Raw genomic sequence first — 21,136 nt, 5'->3', positions numbered from 1 at the left:
GATTGCTTCCCTAGTTTAACATTCCTTTGTCCATAATGTAGAGAACCACAGTCCATTTTTCAGCTAATTTTCAGGAAAAGGGGAAATTTTATTTTCATTCTTTTAAGAAAAAAATTGGTATGGAGTGCATCAAAAGTCCTAATATAAAAATTAAATTTCCTAGATTTGTGCCTTATCATGGATTATAAAGGGAAGATAAGATTTTGATAAGCAGGAAACTTATACATGAAGGAGAATTCCTATAAGATAGGTACTTCTGGTGGGCAACTAATTGTATTTTTTTTTTCACTTTCATGGATACCATTAAATACCATGGACACAAACTCATGTGACATATTTGTAGGTGATATGTTCATTGAGAAAAAAAATGCACTTGTTACCAAGAGTGATGGTTAATTTTTGTGTCAGCTTGAATGGGCCATGTGGTGCTCAGACATTTGGTAAAACATTATTCTAGTCATGCTGTGGGGTGTTTTCTGATGAGATAAATATTTGAATTGGTAGACTGAGTAAAGCAGAATGCCTTCCCTTATGGATGATGGATGTGGACATCATTCAATCAACTGAAGATCTGAACAGGATTGAGAAGACTTAGAGAGAAAGAGGAAACTCCTCTGGCCTCAACCCTGATCTGGACATTGTTTTGTTCCTGCCTTAAGACTTGGACTGAAACACTGGGTCTTCCTAAGTTTCCATCATGCCTGATTTCGGAGTAGAAACAGCATCAGCTCTCTGTGTTCTCAGGCTTTTGGACGCAGACTAGAACTACACATCAGGTCTCCTGGGTCTCCAGCTAGCTGACCATAGATCTCCAGATTTTCAGCCTCCATAATGATATGAGACAATTCTTTATAATAAATCTTCTCTCTTTTGTTCTCTCTAGTGTGATTCTCTGGAGAATATAGACTAACAATCCACAAGGTATTGGTGAGGAAGGCTCAAGAATGAGGAATGAATTTCCAGGGTTAGGAGGAAACTGTTTCCCAGTGTGGGGATAGAGATCATGTATGGTGGTCATAACATACAACAGAAAACATGTTTTTGCCTGTAACTGCATGGACTTCTAGCAAAGCAGGGAAGGTAAGTTATCAGAGATAGAGCAAAGCATAGGGATTAAGTACAAGATTCTAAAACATCATTCCTCTAAATCAAATAATAATTCTGTCCCTTATAATCTGTTACTTTGAGAAATTTCTTTAAGCATTCTATGCCTCAAGTTTTTCAAATGTAAAATATGAATAATAATGGTATCTATTTCATAGATATGCTGTGAGAACAAACAAGCTCAATGCATTCTCATGTTTTGTGACTATAAAATTATCAAGCTACTTCTTCCCTTGCATGGCAGCTCTATTCAAATATTGCTTCATCGGAATGACATCTTTGTAGGGTAAGAGCATGGATCCCGATGAATCTGCCTTTCTTTTCATTTTTTTTAAGTAAGATATTCTGAATTTTTGAAAGGAGTGTGTCAGAGATAAGAAAATATAAAATCATGTCAAAAGTTACTACTAGCTATAAATATCCCACTACAACAATAAATTTCCTCATTTATAAGAAAATGAGGAATGGTTGAAACCAGGAGTATGCCATAGAATCACCAATGTAACTTCTAAAAATGGCAAAGCTAGAACCCTACTCCTGCCCCTTTGCATCTGAATCTAGGGTGGTAAGCGGGGCTAGACATGTGTATGCCAAGAATTTTCACTGCTTTAGGATTTTCATTATAAGACACTCTTACATGATTTGTTAAGGTTTATATGAGGTGGTCAGACTTGTTACTGCAAAGACACCTAGAAGTTGCTATGTATTCACTATGAACAAAAATATAATATGGTCAGCCTGATTGGGGGATATGTCTGTCTTATTAAAGAAGTTACATGCACAGCTGTTGTGAGCATAATTAACACATCATATTTTCTCTCAGTAAAAGTCAATGAACAATAAACATCTTTTCCCATGACTTACTTTGATTTTTTCATGTACAGCCAGTAGACAACACCAGCAACGAGAGCAGCGAGCAGGAGACCAACAACAATTCCCACGATTAGCTTTGCCTGGTCATTCACCTTTTCTCTGTTTTCATCTACAACAAAAAAAGAGAAGCCCATGCAATTACAGACAATGCCAAGAACTTCTTAAAAGAAGCCAATCTAGTTATTAATAAAAATGACTAAGTTTCACTACTATGATTAACATGCAAACTTGTGATCTTAAAAAATAATTTTTAGCATTTTTGCTATCTTGTCCCATTTGGTATTTTAATTCACATCCACACTGTGGACGACTAAGAAATTACTTATACAATGACACTTCATAAATCTTGAGCTGATAGTCAAGGAAGAGGAGTCGGCAGCATAGTACCTACCACTTATCTCGTCTGCCTCATCGTGTTCTGGAATACTTACTGAAATGAAAAATGTTAATATGAAATTAAAAACAAAATTTGTTGATATATGAAAGTCACCTTTACCATTATAGTATGATGTAATAACACTCAGATAAATATTTATTCTAAAGCTCAGGGTAAAAAAGAATTCATATGTTATAGAACATAAACTTCTCTACAAATCAATTAATGTCCTTTAAGGAAAATGCAAAGTCCATCACAGAAATTTTCATGACCAAGAAGCTATAATACTAATTTGGAATCCACTTTAATTTTTTTACTAGCTGCCACCTATTACTACTACTTCCCTTTTAGGAGAAAGAAGTTAGTACCTAAGAAGTCTACAATGCCATTTTCCTCAACTTTTCTGCCCCCCATGTAAGAGAATTCATTTTCATCCTCTAGGATTAATGAGTTCCCATAAGAGTTGTTCTCAAGGGGGCAGAGATGAAGGTGGAGGTGAAATTTCGCAATGCCATCATGTTTGCCAAAGTGCTCCAAATGGTTTTTATAGCGCCATGCTCTTGGGCCGTTTTCAGAATTACTGCTGGCTGTTGTGTATTATCATTTAATAATAAACCATATAAACAACCTTCAGAGTGCACAGGCCTGCACCAGAATTTCCCGTGATGGTTGATAAGATGCAGATTTGCGGGCTTTGTCTAACATACACTCAATTGGAATCTCATGGAGTGCTCACTGAATTTGAAAATGACTGTGTTATATTGATCAAGCCACTGTCTAGTCTAGACAACTGAAGCACCTCATTCAAAGAGTTAGAGTAAAGGGACTTGTGCTCAGGAAGAAAGGACAGGTTCTCTTTCTTGGTAGGACAAATCAATACTCAACTGAATTGCATTCAGAGAAGTCCATGCTGCTATACTAAAGTTCAGCTTGTTTAGTTCTTCCATCAGTCCATCAGCCCTTGATATTTGAGTCATAATTTATTAGGGACCATTATCTTTAGGCAATTATTTCTCTTAGTTCCTGCTAATTCCCAGCTCTCGTATCTATCATCTACTTATGCTACAGGCAAGATTCCATCTGCGAAAGTGTAAGAGTTTGGCAGAACAGTTAATGTCCTGTTCAAAACCAAGCCTCACTCTGGGCTGATCCTGATTTAAGGCTGATATAACAATGAGAATAATAACAGAACTGAAGATGGTGACTGACTTCACATTAAATTACAGTTATTTTTTTAAAAAAGCTGCTATTGGTATTTATGTGTTACCCTGATTTCAGCATTGACAGATTCTTTAATTTTCTCAGAGAAAATTGTCTTTATCTGATTTTGGCAATGATTCTATAATGATATGAAAAAGGAGCAATTTTTGAAACTAGATTTTATAAATTAGAATATCCCTTTTGCTACCAATTAGCTTGACTTTAATTTTGTGACATTTTGGTTTAAAATAAGGGTGGGATACATTCCACAAAGATTTGGAATGTCAATTAGAATAAAATAAATTTGAAATTTACCAAATTTAAACTATTATAAAAATATTTTAAGGTAATTATTAAAATTTTCTATACTCTGAATATAAAATGTACATTAAGAACAGTAATTTATTTTTTATTGTCTGTTTCTCTTGGGGATTCTTACTGTGTAGGATAAGACCTCTGATCCATAAAACATGAAATGATTTAACTGTTAAAACAAGAATGAAAACCAGAAAAAAAAGAAAAAATAACCTCATGGTGATGACACCAAATGCAAAATAAATAAATAAAACTTACCATGATGCAGTACAGGAAGATGGAACTGGAGGTTTTAAACTAATGGAGAATAACTTCAAATTTTCTTACTTTTTAATGCCAGAAATGAAATACTCACTAGCAGAGACATTCAAGGAGTTTACTGTTCTCTCCAGCTGGTTTTCTGCTGTGCAAGTTAATGTAACATTCTCTTCAGGGGAAATGATAATTTTACTATAATACCTGCCATTGATATAAGGAGACTCCTCTGTCTGGAAAAAGAAGAAGGAAGATGGGTTACATGAAAATATAGTTTAAAAGCCTGGGACATAGTACTAGTCAATGATAGGGGACAGGTATGGTACACTATAGTGTAGTCTGGTATTCAAGGTGTAAGATCACAGGTAAGACCAGTCAGGCCTGTAGTGGCACCAGGTAGAAAACCATTTAGTAAAATGATAGTGATAGAGTTCTGTTTCTATTATGAATTCAAATGATTAAATCAATCGAACTTTTTCCAAAGAGACACAATTTTACTCAACATTTTGGCATGATGGTATGTGCTTCAAAATAATTAACATGGTTATTATCTAATCACAAGTTTTCTTTGATAAATATTCTAATTGAACTATTCATGAATTTGATACTCTTCTTCACAATAGATGTTAATTCCCTTATCTTGAACCATTATATCAAATGCATATAGATATATTATTTGCTCATAGGTGAATAAAAGCATTTGTTTTCCCCAAATTTTCCTGTGATAAATACAGAAGGTGAATTCTTTTTCAGGACTTCTGATTGTCATGAGGTGTATATGAGGGTGATCATGGCATTTCCTCAAATGTAAGGAAAGATCCCTTCAAGCTCATCTCCGGATTGGACTCCTAAGTACAACAAGACTGAAGCAAATACATACACACTTGCTCTTTTTCCTTGGTTATTTTATTTGTATCATGTGGTACTTGGCTCTCTCTTTGCTTTTTTTCTTAACTACAAGGTAAGTGTCTTGAGAACAAGAGTGGGGTACCTTCTATACCCTGGGGGGCAGAGGAGGGGCAGAGATATGTCCTAGCTGAAAGGCGGTAGATTCATCATGTGTTTGAGGAGGGAAAAAGATAAAAGATTACGGATGGATAATCTGGAACAAGAAAAATAACACATCACCTAGTGGGCCAGGATCAATCTTTCTCCCTGGCAATGAAGAATGGCATTATTATTTTTATTCTCATAGTAAGTTTACCTGCTATTTTTTCCACTTTCCTCTAGGATTTTTCATAGGACTTTCTCACTGTTTTTCCTACTTTAATCTCTTCAAAATATATTTGTTCATTTCCAGGATGGCCTTTTCAATCTTTATATTCTTTTGTTTGTCAGATGTTTATTGTGTGCTTGTTTTTCTATTTTCTATGCCTGCATAACCAGTACCTAAAGGTTCTTTTCTGCTGCACTTATCACTTAATTGAACTAGAGAGCAAAAAGAAGAAAGTAGAAAAGAAACATTTCTATTTTTTTTTTTTAGCATTTCACTTTTTGGATTTAATCTGTACATTGTCAGCAATTCTGGTGAGTCAGGTCTTTATTCTGAATGAAGAAAACTGCATTTCCTTTGGCTTAAAGGACCTTGTGCCTCTTTGCTTTCCTCTGGCAGGGTCTCTTACTTGTGTGTGTCTGTTATACCTAATCAAATCAGAAATCACTTTCTTCAAGTGCCACCACTTCTTTGGGGCTATATCCAAACTCATGCAAATATACATGCATCACCCATAGGTGAAAGTCAAGATCCACTTTACTCTGCAAAATTATATTACATGGAGTAAACCAAAGACCCAACTTCCCAGGACAAAGGAAACAGAGATTCTAACTGAAATTTAATTTGAAGCTTTTTGATTTATATGTCTTTCCCAATTTCAACTGGGTCCAAAGCTAGGAAGAAGGCAGGAAAGAAGATTGAAATAATAAAATGGTACTCTGGGGGTATTCCTGAAGAGTCTTTAACTGCTTCTACTGAGATGAAGAGGCATGAAAACCGTCACAAAAAATGGAATTAACAAGTATGTCAGTAACCCATGGACACTGGCAAGTTAGTGGGATTACAGTTCTGTGTATAGAGTTACAGGCCAGATATTCATTTCTCTTTCTGTCTCTCTCTCTTCTTCTCTCTCAGAAAATGGAAGTGTTTATAAGTTCTTAATCCTTTAAAATTACTAAAATGTCCTACATGGAGTACAGACATTGTTTGACTTATGTCCTCTTTTGGCTAGAAGAACATTGCTGAGACACTGTTTGCTGCTTGCTTCATTCTGGCCTTAACCTGTAACAGGCAAATCAGACTATATGTTCACAACCATTTACGGTGTTCACCATACCCCACTCCCACACTGGACCCAGTTTTAAGAAAAATTATCTTTTAACATGCATAACTAAGCAAAGTAATAGCTGCTGCTTATACTCAAGTATATAAGTTTATTAGGCATAAAAGTGTGTACCTTAATGTTTTAATCAACCCCGTTTGGGAATTAATGACCATGGAGTCTGTTTAAAAACAGACACTGACCTCAAAATAATGGTTTCTCCATTCTCCATGGCCTTGGGATTTAAGATTTCTCTTTCAGCCATGTTCTTCCTTTGGGAAGATTAAGAATTTATCAAGAGTCTTCTCTGAGAGGACACTGCAAATTGCATGCAGTAACAAACTAGCTTGCACTTTAGTTGCCTAAATAAAACCCCACTTTGGACCAAGTGCAGAATATAACAAGAATAAAAATACTTGCTTGGTTTATGACGCTTCCGCTGCCGGTAATTGTCCACTGTATAGCTGGCTTTGGAAAACCTTCCACGTGGCAGATTATTGTTTTAGATAGTCCACTGGGATCTGTTTTCTTTGTCATTTTGATTTGAGGTTTTCCTAAAATATCATTACAATTAAAATATGACAATGAACTAAGATCATAAAGAAGACCAGGTAACAAGATTCTCAAAGAACAATTTCAATTGGTGCCCAATTATTTCACTACCTTCTACAATGAGTGTCAGTGACTCTCTTTTCTTCAGGCCTTCAACCTCTTGCAGTGCAGTTTCACAGACATAGTTTCCAGCATCCTGATAATGAAGACTAGAAAATGATGGGCTTGAACGAAGCCTGACGTTATCCTGATTAAATGAAAAGTAAATTACTTCACAGGGCACAATTATAACCTTAAATGTATTTATCATATACTACTTAAACCTAAAACATTTTTCTGGGTCTAATGAACACATAAGCATTTAAAAAATTTTCTTTGTTTCATTGTAGTTTTGGAGTCAGACATGCCTGAGTTATAGTTCAGACTTCTCTTGTATGGAATTGATAATTTGGAACAAGTTTATAAGCTGATGAGACTCAGTTTCCTTTATTTGTGAAGTGAGGTTATATTCTTAACTATATTAAATTGTTTTGAGGACTTAAGTATAGAAATAAGGCAATATGTTCACATTAAAGAATGTCCTCAATTGACAGTCCCTACTCATCGTAGTAGAACTGCCAGACATTCAGATTTGTGGTACCTAAACAATGATGAGTATACAGGCCTGAAAATTACCTTATCTGATACAGTTATCAACATAGAGGATCTATTATAGAGCCACAACAATTAGAATAAGAATGTTTTTTACAAGAAAGCCTTAATAATTAGTGATACAGCCAAATCAATGTTTGTAACAGTGCACCTCACAACAGTCAAGTTATAGAACCAGCCCAGGTGCCTGTCAATAGATGAATGGATTAAGAAAATGTGGTATACATACTCAATGGAGTTTTACTCTGCCATAAAGAAGAATGAAATTATGGCACTGGCTGGTAAATGGATGGAGCTGGAGAACATGACAAGTGAAATAAGTCAGACTCAGGAGATCAAGGGTCAAGTGTTTTTCCTAATATGAGGAAACTAGAACAAAGTAAAAGAAATAAAGAGAAAGAAGGAAATTGTAAGGACAGAGGGAAGATCAGTGGAGTAGAAGGATACTGGACAGAGGGATGAGGGAGGGGAAAGGGAAAGAGATGCAGAAAGAATTTGATGAAATTAATCTATGTATACGTACAAATAAATCACAGTGGATTCTACCCTTCTGTGGATCTCTAAAACACCATTAGAAACAAACAAACAGAAAGAAGACCAGTAGAGGGGACTAACAGACTAGGGGAAGGGAACAGGGGCAGGAAATAGCAGGCACCAGGGATGTAATGGAGTAAGTTAAATTGCATACATGAATGATGATGTCCAAATAAATCTAACTAGTGTGTATAACTATAATGCACTAATAAAGGCTTTAAAAAAGGAAACCCTTAAAAAAGAATTACCACTCAAACTTTATGAAAAAGAAAATATAACATTCAGTTTAAAAAATCACCTGACATACAAAAATAATCCTATTTTTGCCAGGAATTAAAATACTCCTAAGTGTAGAATTAAACACAGTCCTTTGTACATGTGGATTTTTTTTTCCTACTTGCTATCACTAACTAAGGCCCAGGAATACTTATCAGCAATACTGATATTAGTGTTAGTGCTATTCCTAACATTACTAGTAGTTGACAACAGAGAGTGCAGGTGAAGTAGAAGCTACTTTCTTTTTTTAAAAAAAAAATCTATTTATTTATTTATTTATTTATTTATTTATTTATATGTGGTGCTGAGGATTGAACCCAGTGCCTCATATATGCAAGGCAAGCGCTCTACCACTGAGCTACAGCCCCAGCTCCAAGAAGCTACTTATGATATAGCAAACTTTTCATTTCTCTAGTACTGAAGTGAAACATGTGGTGGGTGTTCATTACATCATTGATTATTGTTTAAAAACTGTCAAGCTTTATGACCATTGACTACTACAAATATCTCATGTTGACGTGCAGACTATAGAGCGACAGTTTAATGACCTGAGTGATGAGGCTGTGACTAAAGGAGAGCGAAACAGGAAACGGAGAATCTAGCACTAAAAGCAATCAAAACACAAATAGTAAAGCAATACAAAATAACTGATATTTTCACCAAGGAGAAACTTCAGCAATAAATTTGTCTACAGGTTTTGATAAAGTCAGTTCTTTTCAATGCCTGTGTCAAATGGAGCGTGCATTTCCTCAGGACATCAGTGGCTGGGGGTGCTCTTGTTATATGCCATGCTGTGGTAACACATTGTGCTGGCGGTTTGGATATTCTAGCCAAGGATTTAAGTGGAGGGATCACTTAAATCCATTTCCTTGTGTCAAATGACTAATTATGAATCCTATTTTCTGTTTCTAAAAACATACCGACAACTGGGTCCCTGAAGTCATGGTCCTCCATGACAATTGCATGAATATAAGCATTCACTCAGGAAATACTAAGCTCCTAGAATGTTCTGGGTGTTCTCTGATGGCCCAGGGATGAAAAGGACCTCTAACTTGAGGAGCTCCTAATCCAGCAGATCCTACTTTCAGAAACTTAAGGGCAGTTCCAATCATCAGGGAGGCAGAAAGTGTGTGACCAGAGCACCGTAATACTCTGAAGAAGGACTGAACTTGAGTCTACTTGCTCATGGGCTTTCTGATTTCTTTCACGCCAATTTCTCTACAGGTAACTTGGGGAAAATAACAAGTGAACTATATACTCCACAGGGATTTTATAAGCATCATGTAAGTATAATGTGGATTCAAATATTCTGTAAATTGTTCTTAATTGTATTGTTTGTGTGTAGACAAGCATGCACGCACATCGTCATGTAATATACACACATCAAGTAATGCCCAAACTAAGTTTCAGAGCCACACGATTGTTAAGTACCTCTAAAATTGTATAGTGTTTCAATTTGTATGAGATAAAGTGAGCGAATATGTGAGTGTATAAAGATATTATCCATAAATATGCATTTTTGGATATAACATAGAGTACAAAATAACCTAAAAGCAAATCAGTTCAAAATAGCAGGATAGAACAAAAATACTATGACTTACTTTCATCCAAACTACAGTTGCATTCCTACTAGCAGATATTGTGCACGACACCGGCAGGGCATCACCAAGCTGCTTGGTCACTTCCCCACTTGGGTTTAAGGATAAATCCAAATCTGTGAAGCAGAGAATCTGCTTGAAATGCAAACTCCAAAGGAGTAAGTAGTTGAAATATTTCAGAGAAGAAAAGAAAAAAGACCAAAAAAAAAAAAAATCCTAATTGACTTGAAAACTCAGATATATGTGACTGACATATGTGACTAAAATAACTATTTTTTCATCCTAGTTTTTCAAGCCAGCTTTGAGATCAGTTTGGACAAATGAATGGTTAATCTAATTGACTATGCATTTATTTGCAGTTAACATAATTGATGTTTTGAGTGAATATAAATATACCCCTAGGCTCTATCACCTTAAGAAAAAAATTATTTAATTGCTTCTGGAAGAAAATAAAGAGAGATGATGACTCGGTAAGTATTGTTAAAGAAAAAAAGTTGGCAAGGTATAACGTTGGAAAATCAAGTATATTTAGACAGCAGGTGATAAATTGAAAAACCATGAGATAGTTTATGCATTTCTGCAGAGAGAATTGACAAATAGTTAGATTTTTTTTTAATGCTACTCCATTTCTCATGCAGTGAACTTTTAAATAAGATCTATTGTTAGGTACACTGCCAACAGAATTTTTTAGAAACAGAGAAGAATTACATCTAAGGATATAAGTTTTCATAGGAAATAATTTTTACAAAAATCTCACTGTCACAGTATGATCCATATGAGGAAAATTTGATTCAACTGAATAAACACTTATTGTAGAGCTACTATGCTCCAAGCACTAATGGGGGATACAGAGATGAGTACTGAGTACAAATTAATTAGGATATGCACTCATTGATTAGGCGATATGCACTCAACCAACTGTGGTACATAGCCTGTGAAGTCAGTGCCCAGTTGCAAACCTATTACCATTAGAAGCTCAGTAAATATTTGTTGAAAGATTAAAGGCAGGGCTACAAAGAGAGGTAAAAACAAAGACTTATGGGAGTATAAAGAATAAAGCCAAACTAGGTTTCAAAGAAGTAAGAGAGCCTTCTGTAGGAGGCATTCATTTTTGTATCTTGCTCCTGTGGTTGAAACGGCGGGTGGTTGATAGGTGGAAATGTAGGAACAACTTTTGCCACATAAACAAAAGCAAAGAGGCAAGAGAACTTGGCGGATTCCACAATGGTGAATGATCCGGTATGGCTGCTGAACTATGAGAACTCACAGAAGGTAAATACGGTCAATCAGTTGAGGCTGGACTGAGGACTGTGCTTGCCTTACTGAATTTGGGGCTTTATTCTGTGGTATAGGGGTTTGCTGTTGCACTTTATGTTGCTTCATGGTTTTACATGTTTTGTTGACTGTCTACATCTTAAATGTTCACCTCTCCAGTTAGACTGCTAGCATCATGAGGAGACTGGCCAGGATTTTTTTTTTCTTCTCAGATACATCCATAGTGTCTGCCACATAATAGGCTCTCAAACACTAGTGTTGAATGAATGAAGGGCAGAAACAGAGTTTCTCAGTCTAATACATATTAAAAAATGATGGTTCATAGTAGAAAAAAAAATCACATAAAAAAGTGGAGTTTTCTCAGAATATTTGAGTGAATTATAAAGTGAAATTTTTACTCTCTGTGACTTAAGAGCTTTTGTTAGTTGGATAGTTAACTTGCCAATGAGAAGATAAAATATTTTAGAGGATAAAGATGGATTTTGAGAGTTCTGATGAGGAATCTCTGTGTGCATGAATTGGCAGAGTAGCAGCAGCTGTTTCAGCAGCAGTCAGGAATCTGTACACTGAGAGTCTTAATGAGAGGTCTGTTCTGCAAACCTGTGCATGTAGAGATTGTGCTTCTCTACCCACATTCCCTTCAGTTATCTATGAAAGGGAAACAAATCCTGTTTTTGTAAAACAAACAAACAAAGATAAATGGGCAAATATAGTTTTATGTAGCATTCAGATAACAGAGTAAAATTTTGATTGACTTATAATACCTTTTTTACTTTTTAGAGTGAATTACAGGCCTTAAACTCCAACACTATAGTCTGCCTGTCAAAACTGAAATACATTTAAATCCAGTTAAATGCATTGAAATCTCTTAGGCTTTTTTTTTTTTTCCTTGCTATCAGCCAATCATCAAGGCACCTTGTTGCTGCCACTGAGTCTTCTGCCTTGTCAGTCAGTTTTCCATTCCTCCCTGCCTGACCTACAAGTGATATAAATATGAGCCCTCTTCTTTTAGGGTCATATATACCTAGCATCTCTTAAACATAAGCACACTGTGCCATCTTGAAGGCATTGGTATGCTCAAAACATGAACAAGAATGTCAGAAAGCTATTTCACAGGCAGTTTAATTTGTTGGGGACATTCTCTTTCTTTACTCCCCCCCCCCCTTTTCTTGGAACAGGCCTAGATAAATGGTCCCATGACTGACTGGCCCTCAGAGAAAAAGTAGTTCTATTGTTCTACTAAGAGGTCACTGCTTTTTCCCAAACTATCCCCTGATGGCAAACAACTTAATCCTGTGCAACTGGGAGTATGGAATAAACAGAGGAGTGGCTCAGCTGTGAACATTTCTTAGCAGTGCACTGTTTGCACAGGGCTCCCTGGAGTGCGCTTCTAACATCAGACAATCAAAAGCAAGCATCTGCTTGCTTTATTCCCCAAAGTACCCCTCTTGCCTCCCCCCAAAGATTTAGCTCTTCTCCTACATGTTTTCCAAGCATTATTATTGGTAGAGTAAGAGGTTTAGAACCATGTGTTCAGGACAATTTGTAAAGTCTCTTCTAATTTTGGAAACACAGAAATGCCTCATGATGAAAGGGATTCAGTGGATCACCATGTCTAGAGGAAACCTTGGCACTGTTGGGTGCAAACAACTTATTGGAAAGTTTGGCCTATATGAACAAGAAGACTGAAGCTTGCTCAAAATACTCTGAATTCTAGTCTTAGTAGTGGGTAGTATGAATGAATAAGTTTACTAATTCCATGATGCATCATGTACACCAATAATAGGGACTCTTAGGAATTATGAAATAAAGAACTCAATTACAAGTCTGTTTTTTACGTATCTTTTCCCCCCAACACTGCCATGGGGGCCAAAAATAACTTTTGTAATATCTGTAGGGCAAAAGTGGATTAAAAGCTATTAATAAATTTATGTTCAAGGTGATTTTGAAGAGGTTCTGATTCCAGAAATTTACTTATTCAACCAACAAATGGCTTTTAGTCATCTCCACTTCCTGTTCCAATTGCTCAGTCTATAGTAACTTTGTTTTTTCCTGGATTTGGGTATTAATATTATTCTGTAATAGGAAAAAAAGATACTTAATCTACATTTTCCTGAGACAACTGCAAATCTTGTGAACCTGAAGAATGTCTAAGTATGGTTTGGGAGGGTAGATCCATGGTAGAGTGCTTTCCTAGCACTCATGAGTCCCTGGGATAGACCATCAGCACTATAAAAGAAAATGAAGACCTAAATATTAATTAATATATATATATATATATATATATATATATATATATATATGTATATATATATTATAATGAGTTATTTCTTTAAGATCCATATGAATATTTTTACTGATACAACGAACTGAAGACATTTAGATTTACTGTGGGCAAAAGTTGTAGCAAATCCAGACAAGGTTTCAAAGCTATCGTGCCAACCTGATCACAGTCGAGTTTATTCTGATGATCTTTACCATTCTATCCAAACACGGTATTTATGAAAAAGACAGAGTCAATATATTAGAAAAGACAGCCATGTTAAACTACCAGGGGCCTCTGAAGTCACTCTGTACCGGAGAAGGCGACTTACAGTGGACTGTGATGGCCGTGGAAGCGGTCATGCTTTTTTTGTCCATCAGGGAGCATCTGTAGTCTCCTGTTGCATTGCGCCTCACGTCTGTCAATGTGTAAGTGTTTGAGCTTCTTATTCCTTCCATTTGTCCCTTTAGATAGAAGCAAGATGTCAGATGATTACATACACGTGGTGGCTACAATAAGAACAGTTGTATTTATTGATGAAGATGGCATTTTATCAGAAAGGGAAAAAAACAGAAATGTGTTTCTTTGAATGGCCAAAAAAAAAAAAAAAGAGTAAAGCTTGTGTTACCAACATCTGATTTCTAGAGAAATAATATTTATGTTTCAAGGAATTTTGAAGGCTAACTTGTATTATATTGAGGATATCTGTTTTATGACAGTATGGTTTATGTTTGAGTTTTAAAGCAAATTTTTAAAGATGTCCAATATTTTATTTTTATATTTATGTGTTACCTAATTAGACAAAAAGATTTAGGACAGTTTAAAAGAAAATATTCCATATATTCAAATTAAAAGGAAAGATAGGAAGAAAGGAAGGAAGGAGAAGAATGGGAATCAGAAAAAAAAGAGAAAGGGGACACAGAAAAATAAAATAGAAATAGAAAAGAAAACAATAACAAATTAAGAATTGGAAAAATATGGATGAAATAGGAGTATATGTTAACAACAATGTCAAAAAAGATAAGCAGCAGATAATGTTGCTAAAATTGAGACATAAATATGGCTTTGTCATTCCTGATAGCCAAAATGGAAACCTAATTAGTTTAAAATTTCCATTTGCAAATGAAACAAAAGCAGCATGTCAATTTAATAGGCAAAACAAAGCTTTCTGTCAACATTTAAGTTTATAAAGAGTTACTTAGGCTAGTCTTTTCAGTAATGTGGTGAATGATATTTTTGCGTACTCCTAATAATATAGTGGAGAGATTCATAAGGACATCCTTGCAGGAAATGTAGTATTGAGTTGTACATGGCTTGTCCCTGTGCAAAGGTGATGTCAAACACGAAGCTACAGGAGGAAAGAATCCCTAGAAAGCTCTTTCCTAGTTAGGTTCTTTATCACTGCAACATCCAGAACACAAGCAAATTATTTCTTCTGGAGGAATTGTCCAAAATATCCTCAATGCATATTATTTCTGTCAGCTATGATATGGATAAGAATTTAGGAACTGAAAAATTAAGATTATACATGATAAGAAGAGACAGTTCAGAGCATAATTCTATCAAGCTGAATATAATATGTAACAAAACTATTCTCACTTCAGGAGATCAGAGGTATGCTCAGGGCCACACTGTGGGTAGATACAGAATCCACTTCAGACCATTTGCTGTCATCATCTCTGTTTTATAGTTATCTACTTATAATGAACATATTCTTATAGCTTATGCAAACAATTAAACCTCGAGTTTTCGAAATTATGGTTTCCTGTGGTCAGCTTGGTTTTACCTCTTTGTCTCTGAAATCTCTCAAAGTTGAGCAAAGGCAAGAACACTGTCAGGTGCCACAAAAGCTTTCAAAGGATATTCTACAGGTGGTGTTTTTTTCTGCCCCCAAATAGCATTCTTTCTCACTTAAGCCATCAAAGTGCATACAATTCTGGATGTTAGCTAGAGGCCAAACAACAGGACAAAATGATAGCAGTCAAGCTCAAGTAATACTTAGGCACTTACTGGTAAGTAAAACAAAAACTCCTCAGGAGGAGGGTTGCCATTTCCCATGCACTTAAGAGTGATGTTGTCCCCTTCTTTGATGGCAGTTTTTGGTGGCAACACTTGTATTGTCACCTGCTCTGTAGGATCTGCAAGAGCCACAGGCACAAGTTAACCATTTTTGTCAAGTACCAAATTACTGTGCATACAATGTAAATGACTAAATTATACACAATTTTCTCAAGAAGCTAGTAATGGTAATTACTTAAATGTATCTTTTTATAGAAGGATTGAAGTTAATAGCCACTTGCCATACCAAGCACTAATCTTAGTTAGAGCAAACTACAAAGAGACCCTATTACATAAAAATCAATTTCTTCTTAGCAAAATGTCCTTAACTGAGGTAGGAATGATTGTAATTATTTTATATGTAAAAGACCAGTAGGAACAACCTCACAGTATGACTTCATTATAAGGAAATTTAACTATGTTATATGAATCTTATAGTTTGGAAAGACTAAATCAGCTAGCAAAGTCACTGAAGCTATCAGGTCTCACTGCATTCATATTACATAATAATACCTTGTACTAAATAAAAGGAGACATGAGCTAAACACCAGCAAGATTTCTGGCATGCAGGAGAGCAGATCTGCTTTCTGAACAATGAATCCTATGAACTGAGAGAGACACTTAACACAATCAACAGGACTATAAGTGCATTGTAATTCTGTCTTGTTCATTGAAGCCAAGATGTAACTTTCATTCCATTCTGGTCATTTTGTGGAGAAAATAGGGCTAAAGAGTATTCTTTAGTACAGACTACTGCTCAACAGTGTAATGCTAAATAAACTAAAGGCTAGATACAATGGTACAATATTTAGAAAACATGAAATAAGAGAAGGTAGTGGTGGATGTAGTAAATGATGTGCTTTCTTACTTATCCATTTGTCATACTGTTGCAATGAACAATTAATTTAGCAATCATATAATCCAAAGGTTTATTTTACAGAATCTTTCATACAAGAAGTAAGACTTATTGAGACATATGCTTATATTTTCAAATTGGTGCCATTAAAAATAACATCTCTACAAAGATCTATTTTGTTATTAGCTAGTAAAGTGAAATGAGCAAATGATAGTTTGGTGGGCTTTTTGTTCTATTTTTTTGCAGTCATTTATTCACCGTCTACAATTAACTTGCAGAGGAACACTTAGAAGCATGATTATGCACTGCTTCTTTGTCATTCCTCTATGTTCAGGCATCTCTGAATATTTAGCCAGAATGTTCTGAGGCTGCACAATGATGGATGCTTTTTGTTTTTATTTTTATCTTTTTTTTCTTTTCTGGATTTGCTTAATGTAATTCTCCAATCAGCATTTCCCAGTGAAGCTGCAAAGTGAGTAAAGTTTGCTTTTTGCTTCCCACTGAACTGCATTTCTGGGTCCCACTCACTCTTAGACATGGCGCTTAACTGACTAGCACTCAGGTTTGGCTGGCAGCACATCACTGTGGTGCATCTCAGATTAACACTGACTCTAGAACAGCTAGGGATCACAATCAGTCTAACTTGCTCTTCTGCCTTCCCTTTTCAGTAGGTTCTGTTCTGCATTTAAAGAGTTGAAAACTAAACTCTGATCAGAGGTCTATCACAACACATTTGCATTTTAACAGTCACTTTCTGGATGGCCACTCACATGCCTACAACAAAATTAATGATCTCTTGTTCTCCCTTTGCCCCTGACTTTGAATTTTACTCTGCCCATTAGTAAGTCATCATTCTTGCTGTTACTCTGACTTCCTCCTTTGCCCTCTCTTACCCACTCAATCACCAAGTCTCAGTGATTAATACTTCACAGCATATTTTGCATTTGATTCTCTTCTATTCCCACCAACACTTCCCTAGTTTACGCCCTAATTAACCTGCCCTGAAATACTGCCATCAAATTTCATTTGGTTTGACACCTTGAGCCTTTCTCCTCTGTCCTTTCATAACTATTTCCTCTGAAGCAGCTTCCAGAAGTAACATTTTGAATAATAGTGATCTGACATAAAAATGCTTTATCTTAATATCCACAATTTGGCTTGTATCTAGCTTAAGTGAGATTCTCATATCTCACTACATTAAGTAAACTCCTACAATATAACTAAAAGAATCTACTCAGGTTTTTTATGCATGCATCCTTCTGTCCAATCATTAATTCATTTGCTTAGTATCTATTTCAAATAAGCACTAAGTGGTAGAATTATAAAACTGAAATGACATCTTCCCTTGCTTAATGATCATTCGCTCTATGACAACACCAAACTTAACAATTAATATTATGACAACATTAAAACTGCATAAATGTGAGCACTGGATCACTGTTGGTGCTATATGAGTAGTATTGGGAAGTTTACAGGAGCAATTCACCCTAGAACCAGGTTTTGAAAAATAAGTAGGTGCCAAAAGACAAAAGCAAGACAATAGCGGCACATGGATAGGCATGTAAACAGTACTCTACTGGAGGAATCTAGAAAACAGAATAGTCCACAGTGGGGTACAGTATACAGTGCAGCAATGAAGGCTGAGATATATTGCAGGACTATGGCTATAAGGGACTCAAGAGATATTGAAATTGGGAGTGTAAAGATTAATCTGGGAGCTCTGGGAAGTCATAGAAGACTATTAATCATGGCAGTAACTCTATTCCATTTTATGTTTCAGAAAGATATTTCTGGCAGCAGCTTGGAGTAATTTAGGCTGAGCATAGAAAAATAGGCAGACAAGAAGAATACTATTTTGGAAATCATTGCAGAAACATAGGCATAAGAATGGTGGCATAAACTTAGGCAGTACCCATAGCAGAAATCAGGTAAACATGGAGATTAAAGAGTTAGATGCTCTGCAATTTTATTAGCGATTGTCTAGGGTATGGGATAAGTGGAATGGTGCATTTTTTTCAAGAATTCTCAAGTTAAATTCATTAGAATTCTTTTTCTTGAGTGTATTTTCTCATTTAGCTTTCTATTCTCTGTAGCCTTCCTGGAGCAGTGGTTCTCCAAGTGTGGTCCTCAGATCAACAGCATTAGTCATTGAGAAATTTGTTGTAAATTCAAAGTATGAAGCATTTCCCTTGTTTACTGGGTGAGAAACTTGAGAATGAGATCCAGCAATCTGTGTTCTAACAAGTCCATAGGATTCTTCTGATGCATATGAGAGTTTGAGATCAACTGTCCTTGGATACCTGAGCTTTCAGGACTCTTCTGTGACTTCCTGTGACATTCACCACCTGCAACCTTACACTAACAATTTCCTTCTAATGTAGGTGTCTTGATTCTCTACTGGAATAGTACACTCCTCAAATGTCAGGTCTATATCTGAAGCCCCTTTGTGTCTTCACTATGAAGCCCACCATTTCATACAGGGTTTTCTCAAAAGCCATGCCACTTGCACTGTTCACAGCCAGCAGGGTAAAATCATTTCCTTCTTAAGCATCCAAGGATTTCACTGGGCACCTAACTGCCTGCCTGGGACTCACATTCATTCCTCTTCTTAAGCCAATTTCCCTATTCTTATTACTCATCTTGACATTCTCTCCTATCTTGTATCTCTGAATTTACATCAAGAGGGTTTATTTATGAATAGCCTTTATTTATAGAAATAACAGATTGATTTTAAATACGCTATAAATGATGGAATATTCAAATTTCCTGTTTTAAAATCAGGTTGGAAATCATCTACCAAGTTTAAGGCAAAACAACCTTTTAACATTAGGACAAGTCTTGAAATTCAGTTTTGTTTCTATGTTAAGATTCTGTGCCTCAGAGAACCCAACAGAAATGTAAGTGAAGTAAAACTGTTCAAAAGTTTCAGCCCACATTTCTACCTATCCTTCAGAATATATGTGCTAGGTTTTCTGGAATACATAAGAGTACAATTATTTTTTGTTCACTTTAGATAATAATGAAACTTTTTATTGCATTTCCCCTCAAAATCTCCAGGTCTACATTGTGTATGTAGTGATACTACATAGTAATAATCACAGTAGTGCTTACAGAGCATTTCATGTGTGATGCATTATGCTATTTTAGACTTGTGATATCACTTAATCTCCATAACAACATTATGAGTAGATGTTATATTTTTCCCATTTCACGCTATGAAAAATAAAATTTATGGTAATTAAGCTACTGTTCTAGAAATGTACAGTAATTGATAACACGGGGACTGGAACACCAACATCTTTGCTCTAAATCATTAGATTATCTTTGCATCTGTCTTTCAAAAAGAGAGCCCAGTAGTGGAGAAAAAGATTCTATTCCAGTCTCTATAGCTAATTTACAGGACATTTCTGTACTTCATATTTCTGTTAAATAAAATAATGAAATTGGAACAGTAGACCATGAAAATTTCTTTTTATTTTAATATTCTATGTTTCAAATTCATGACTTAGTTATCCAAAATATCTTGGAATATAGCATCCTATCTAAATTAAGTAGTAGATCTAATTATTAAAATAAATCTTTATTAAAATAGCAATCCCCCACTCAGAAAGCTAGTTGGTCATAAGTCTATATTTGTCTGTCATTCATTCAGTAAATGGTAATAAGACTTTTTGAATTCCTACAAAATACATGGCTGTACTAGGTATGAGGCCTACCAGAAGGACTCACCCAAGCTAGAGATCTTATCATTAAGGAACTTAATACCAGGAAGAATACAGGAGATGCTCATAAGAACAGTGTAAAGTGAACTATATTTTAAGATGGGTAAGCATTTATTCTCTAGGTTTCTCAAAGAGAAAGAGATTACTTGGATTCCATGGCTTCAGAATGAGGTTGGAAGCAGAATCCAAAGACAAATTAGATTGGAATTTCAAAGAGATTATTAGTATTTGCATATTATTTCTAATATATTACAGTTATAAAATTATTCATTGAGTTACTTACAATAAATATCAAAGACTGCCTGTTCAGAATGGATTGTTTTCTGGCCATTTGGTCCATAATATGTCACAGAGCAGGTGAATGGCATTTGTATATCAGCCTTGCTTGTCTTATATTCCAAAGATGAAGTCATGGTATATAGCTGAGTAACTGGATCCATCTCCTTTTTAAAAATTATGACCACCACTGGAGAAAATAAAGAATGAAGAAGTAATGATAGAACCTTTATTGGAAAAAAAACAATCCTTAATTAAATATCATAGTACCTTTGAGTGTTTTAATTGTTCTTTTAATTGTATTTAACAGGAGATAAAATTGACATACCATGAGGTAGGATACCTTTTCAGAACCATGACTCAAAGACATAGATAAAAATAGTATCCTGGAATCCTATCTCCCACTTGCTTTAATTAACTTCTAGAACATGCCATGTACAGAAATAATTTTCTCTGCTCTTAATTCTATTGCACAAGGGCTAAGATGGTATTTTAAAAATCATGTAATGATTTACTGGATACTCAAACTAACAAAGCATAGAGTTATATATAAGAAGAGGACAGCATATTTAGATCCTGGACAGTCTAGAAAATGCCTAGGCAAGAGAAAATCAAAACAGGTCTTTTGAATTTATTG

The 21,136-nt window shown here is 35.4% G+C and overlaps 1 protein-coding gene across 1 annotated transcript in view; it reads right to left on the bottom strand.

Annotated features, from left to right (window-relative positions):
* Alcam (activated leukocyte cell adhesion molecule) overlaps positions 1–21,136 on the bottom strand; it is a 188,440-nt gene that overhangs the window by 16,926 nt on the left and 150,378 nt on the right. Inside the window, exons 6-14 of the mRNA XM_026406439.2 lie at positions 20,507–20,689; positions 15,598–15,725; positions 13,919–14,051; positions 10,053–10,165; positions 7,102–7,237; positions 6,859–6,992; positions 4,224–4,356; positions 2,369–2,407; positions 1,969–2,086 (exon numbers count right to left, since the gene is read on the bottom strand). Coding sequence (XP_026262224.1) covers positions 1,969–2,086; positions 2,369–2,407; positions 4,224–4,356; positions 6,859–6,992; positions 7,102–7,237; positions 10,053–10,165; positions 13,919–14,051; positions 15,598–15,725; positions 20,507–20,689 — 1,117 coding nt within the window. The remainder of the gene's footprint in view (positions 1–1,968; positions 2,087–2,368; positions 2,408–4,223; positions 4,357–6,858; positions 6,993–7,101; positions 7,238–10,052; positions 10,166–13,918; positions 14,052–15,597; positions 15,726–20,506; positions 20,690–21,136) is intronic.

Source organism: Urocitellus parryii, chromosome 2 (assembly GCF_045843805.1).
Source record: "Urocitellus parryii isolate mUroPar1 chromosome 2, mUroPar1.hap1, whole genome shotgun sequence".
Classification (NCBI taxonomy): domain Eukaryota; kingdom Metazoa; phylum Chordata; class Mammalia; order Rodentia; family Sciuridae; genus Urocitellus; species Urocitellus parryii.
The sequence above is the reverse complement of the archived record's forward strand: the minus strand, read 5'-3'. Positions and strand labels throughout refer to the sequence as shown.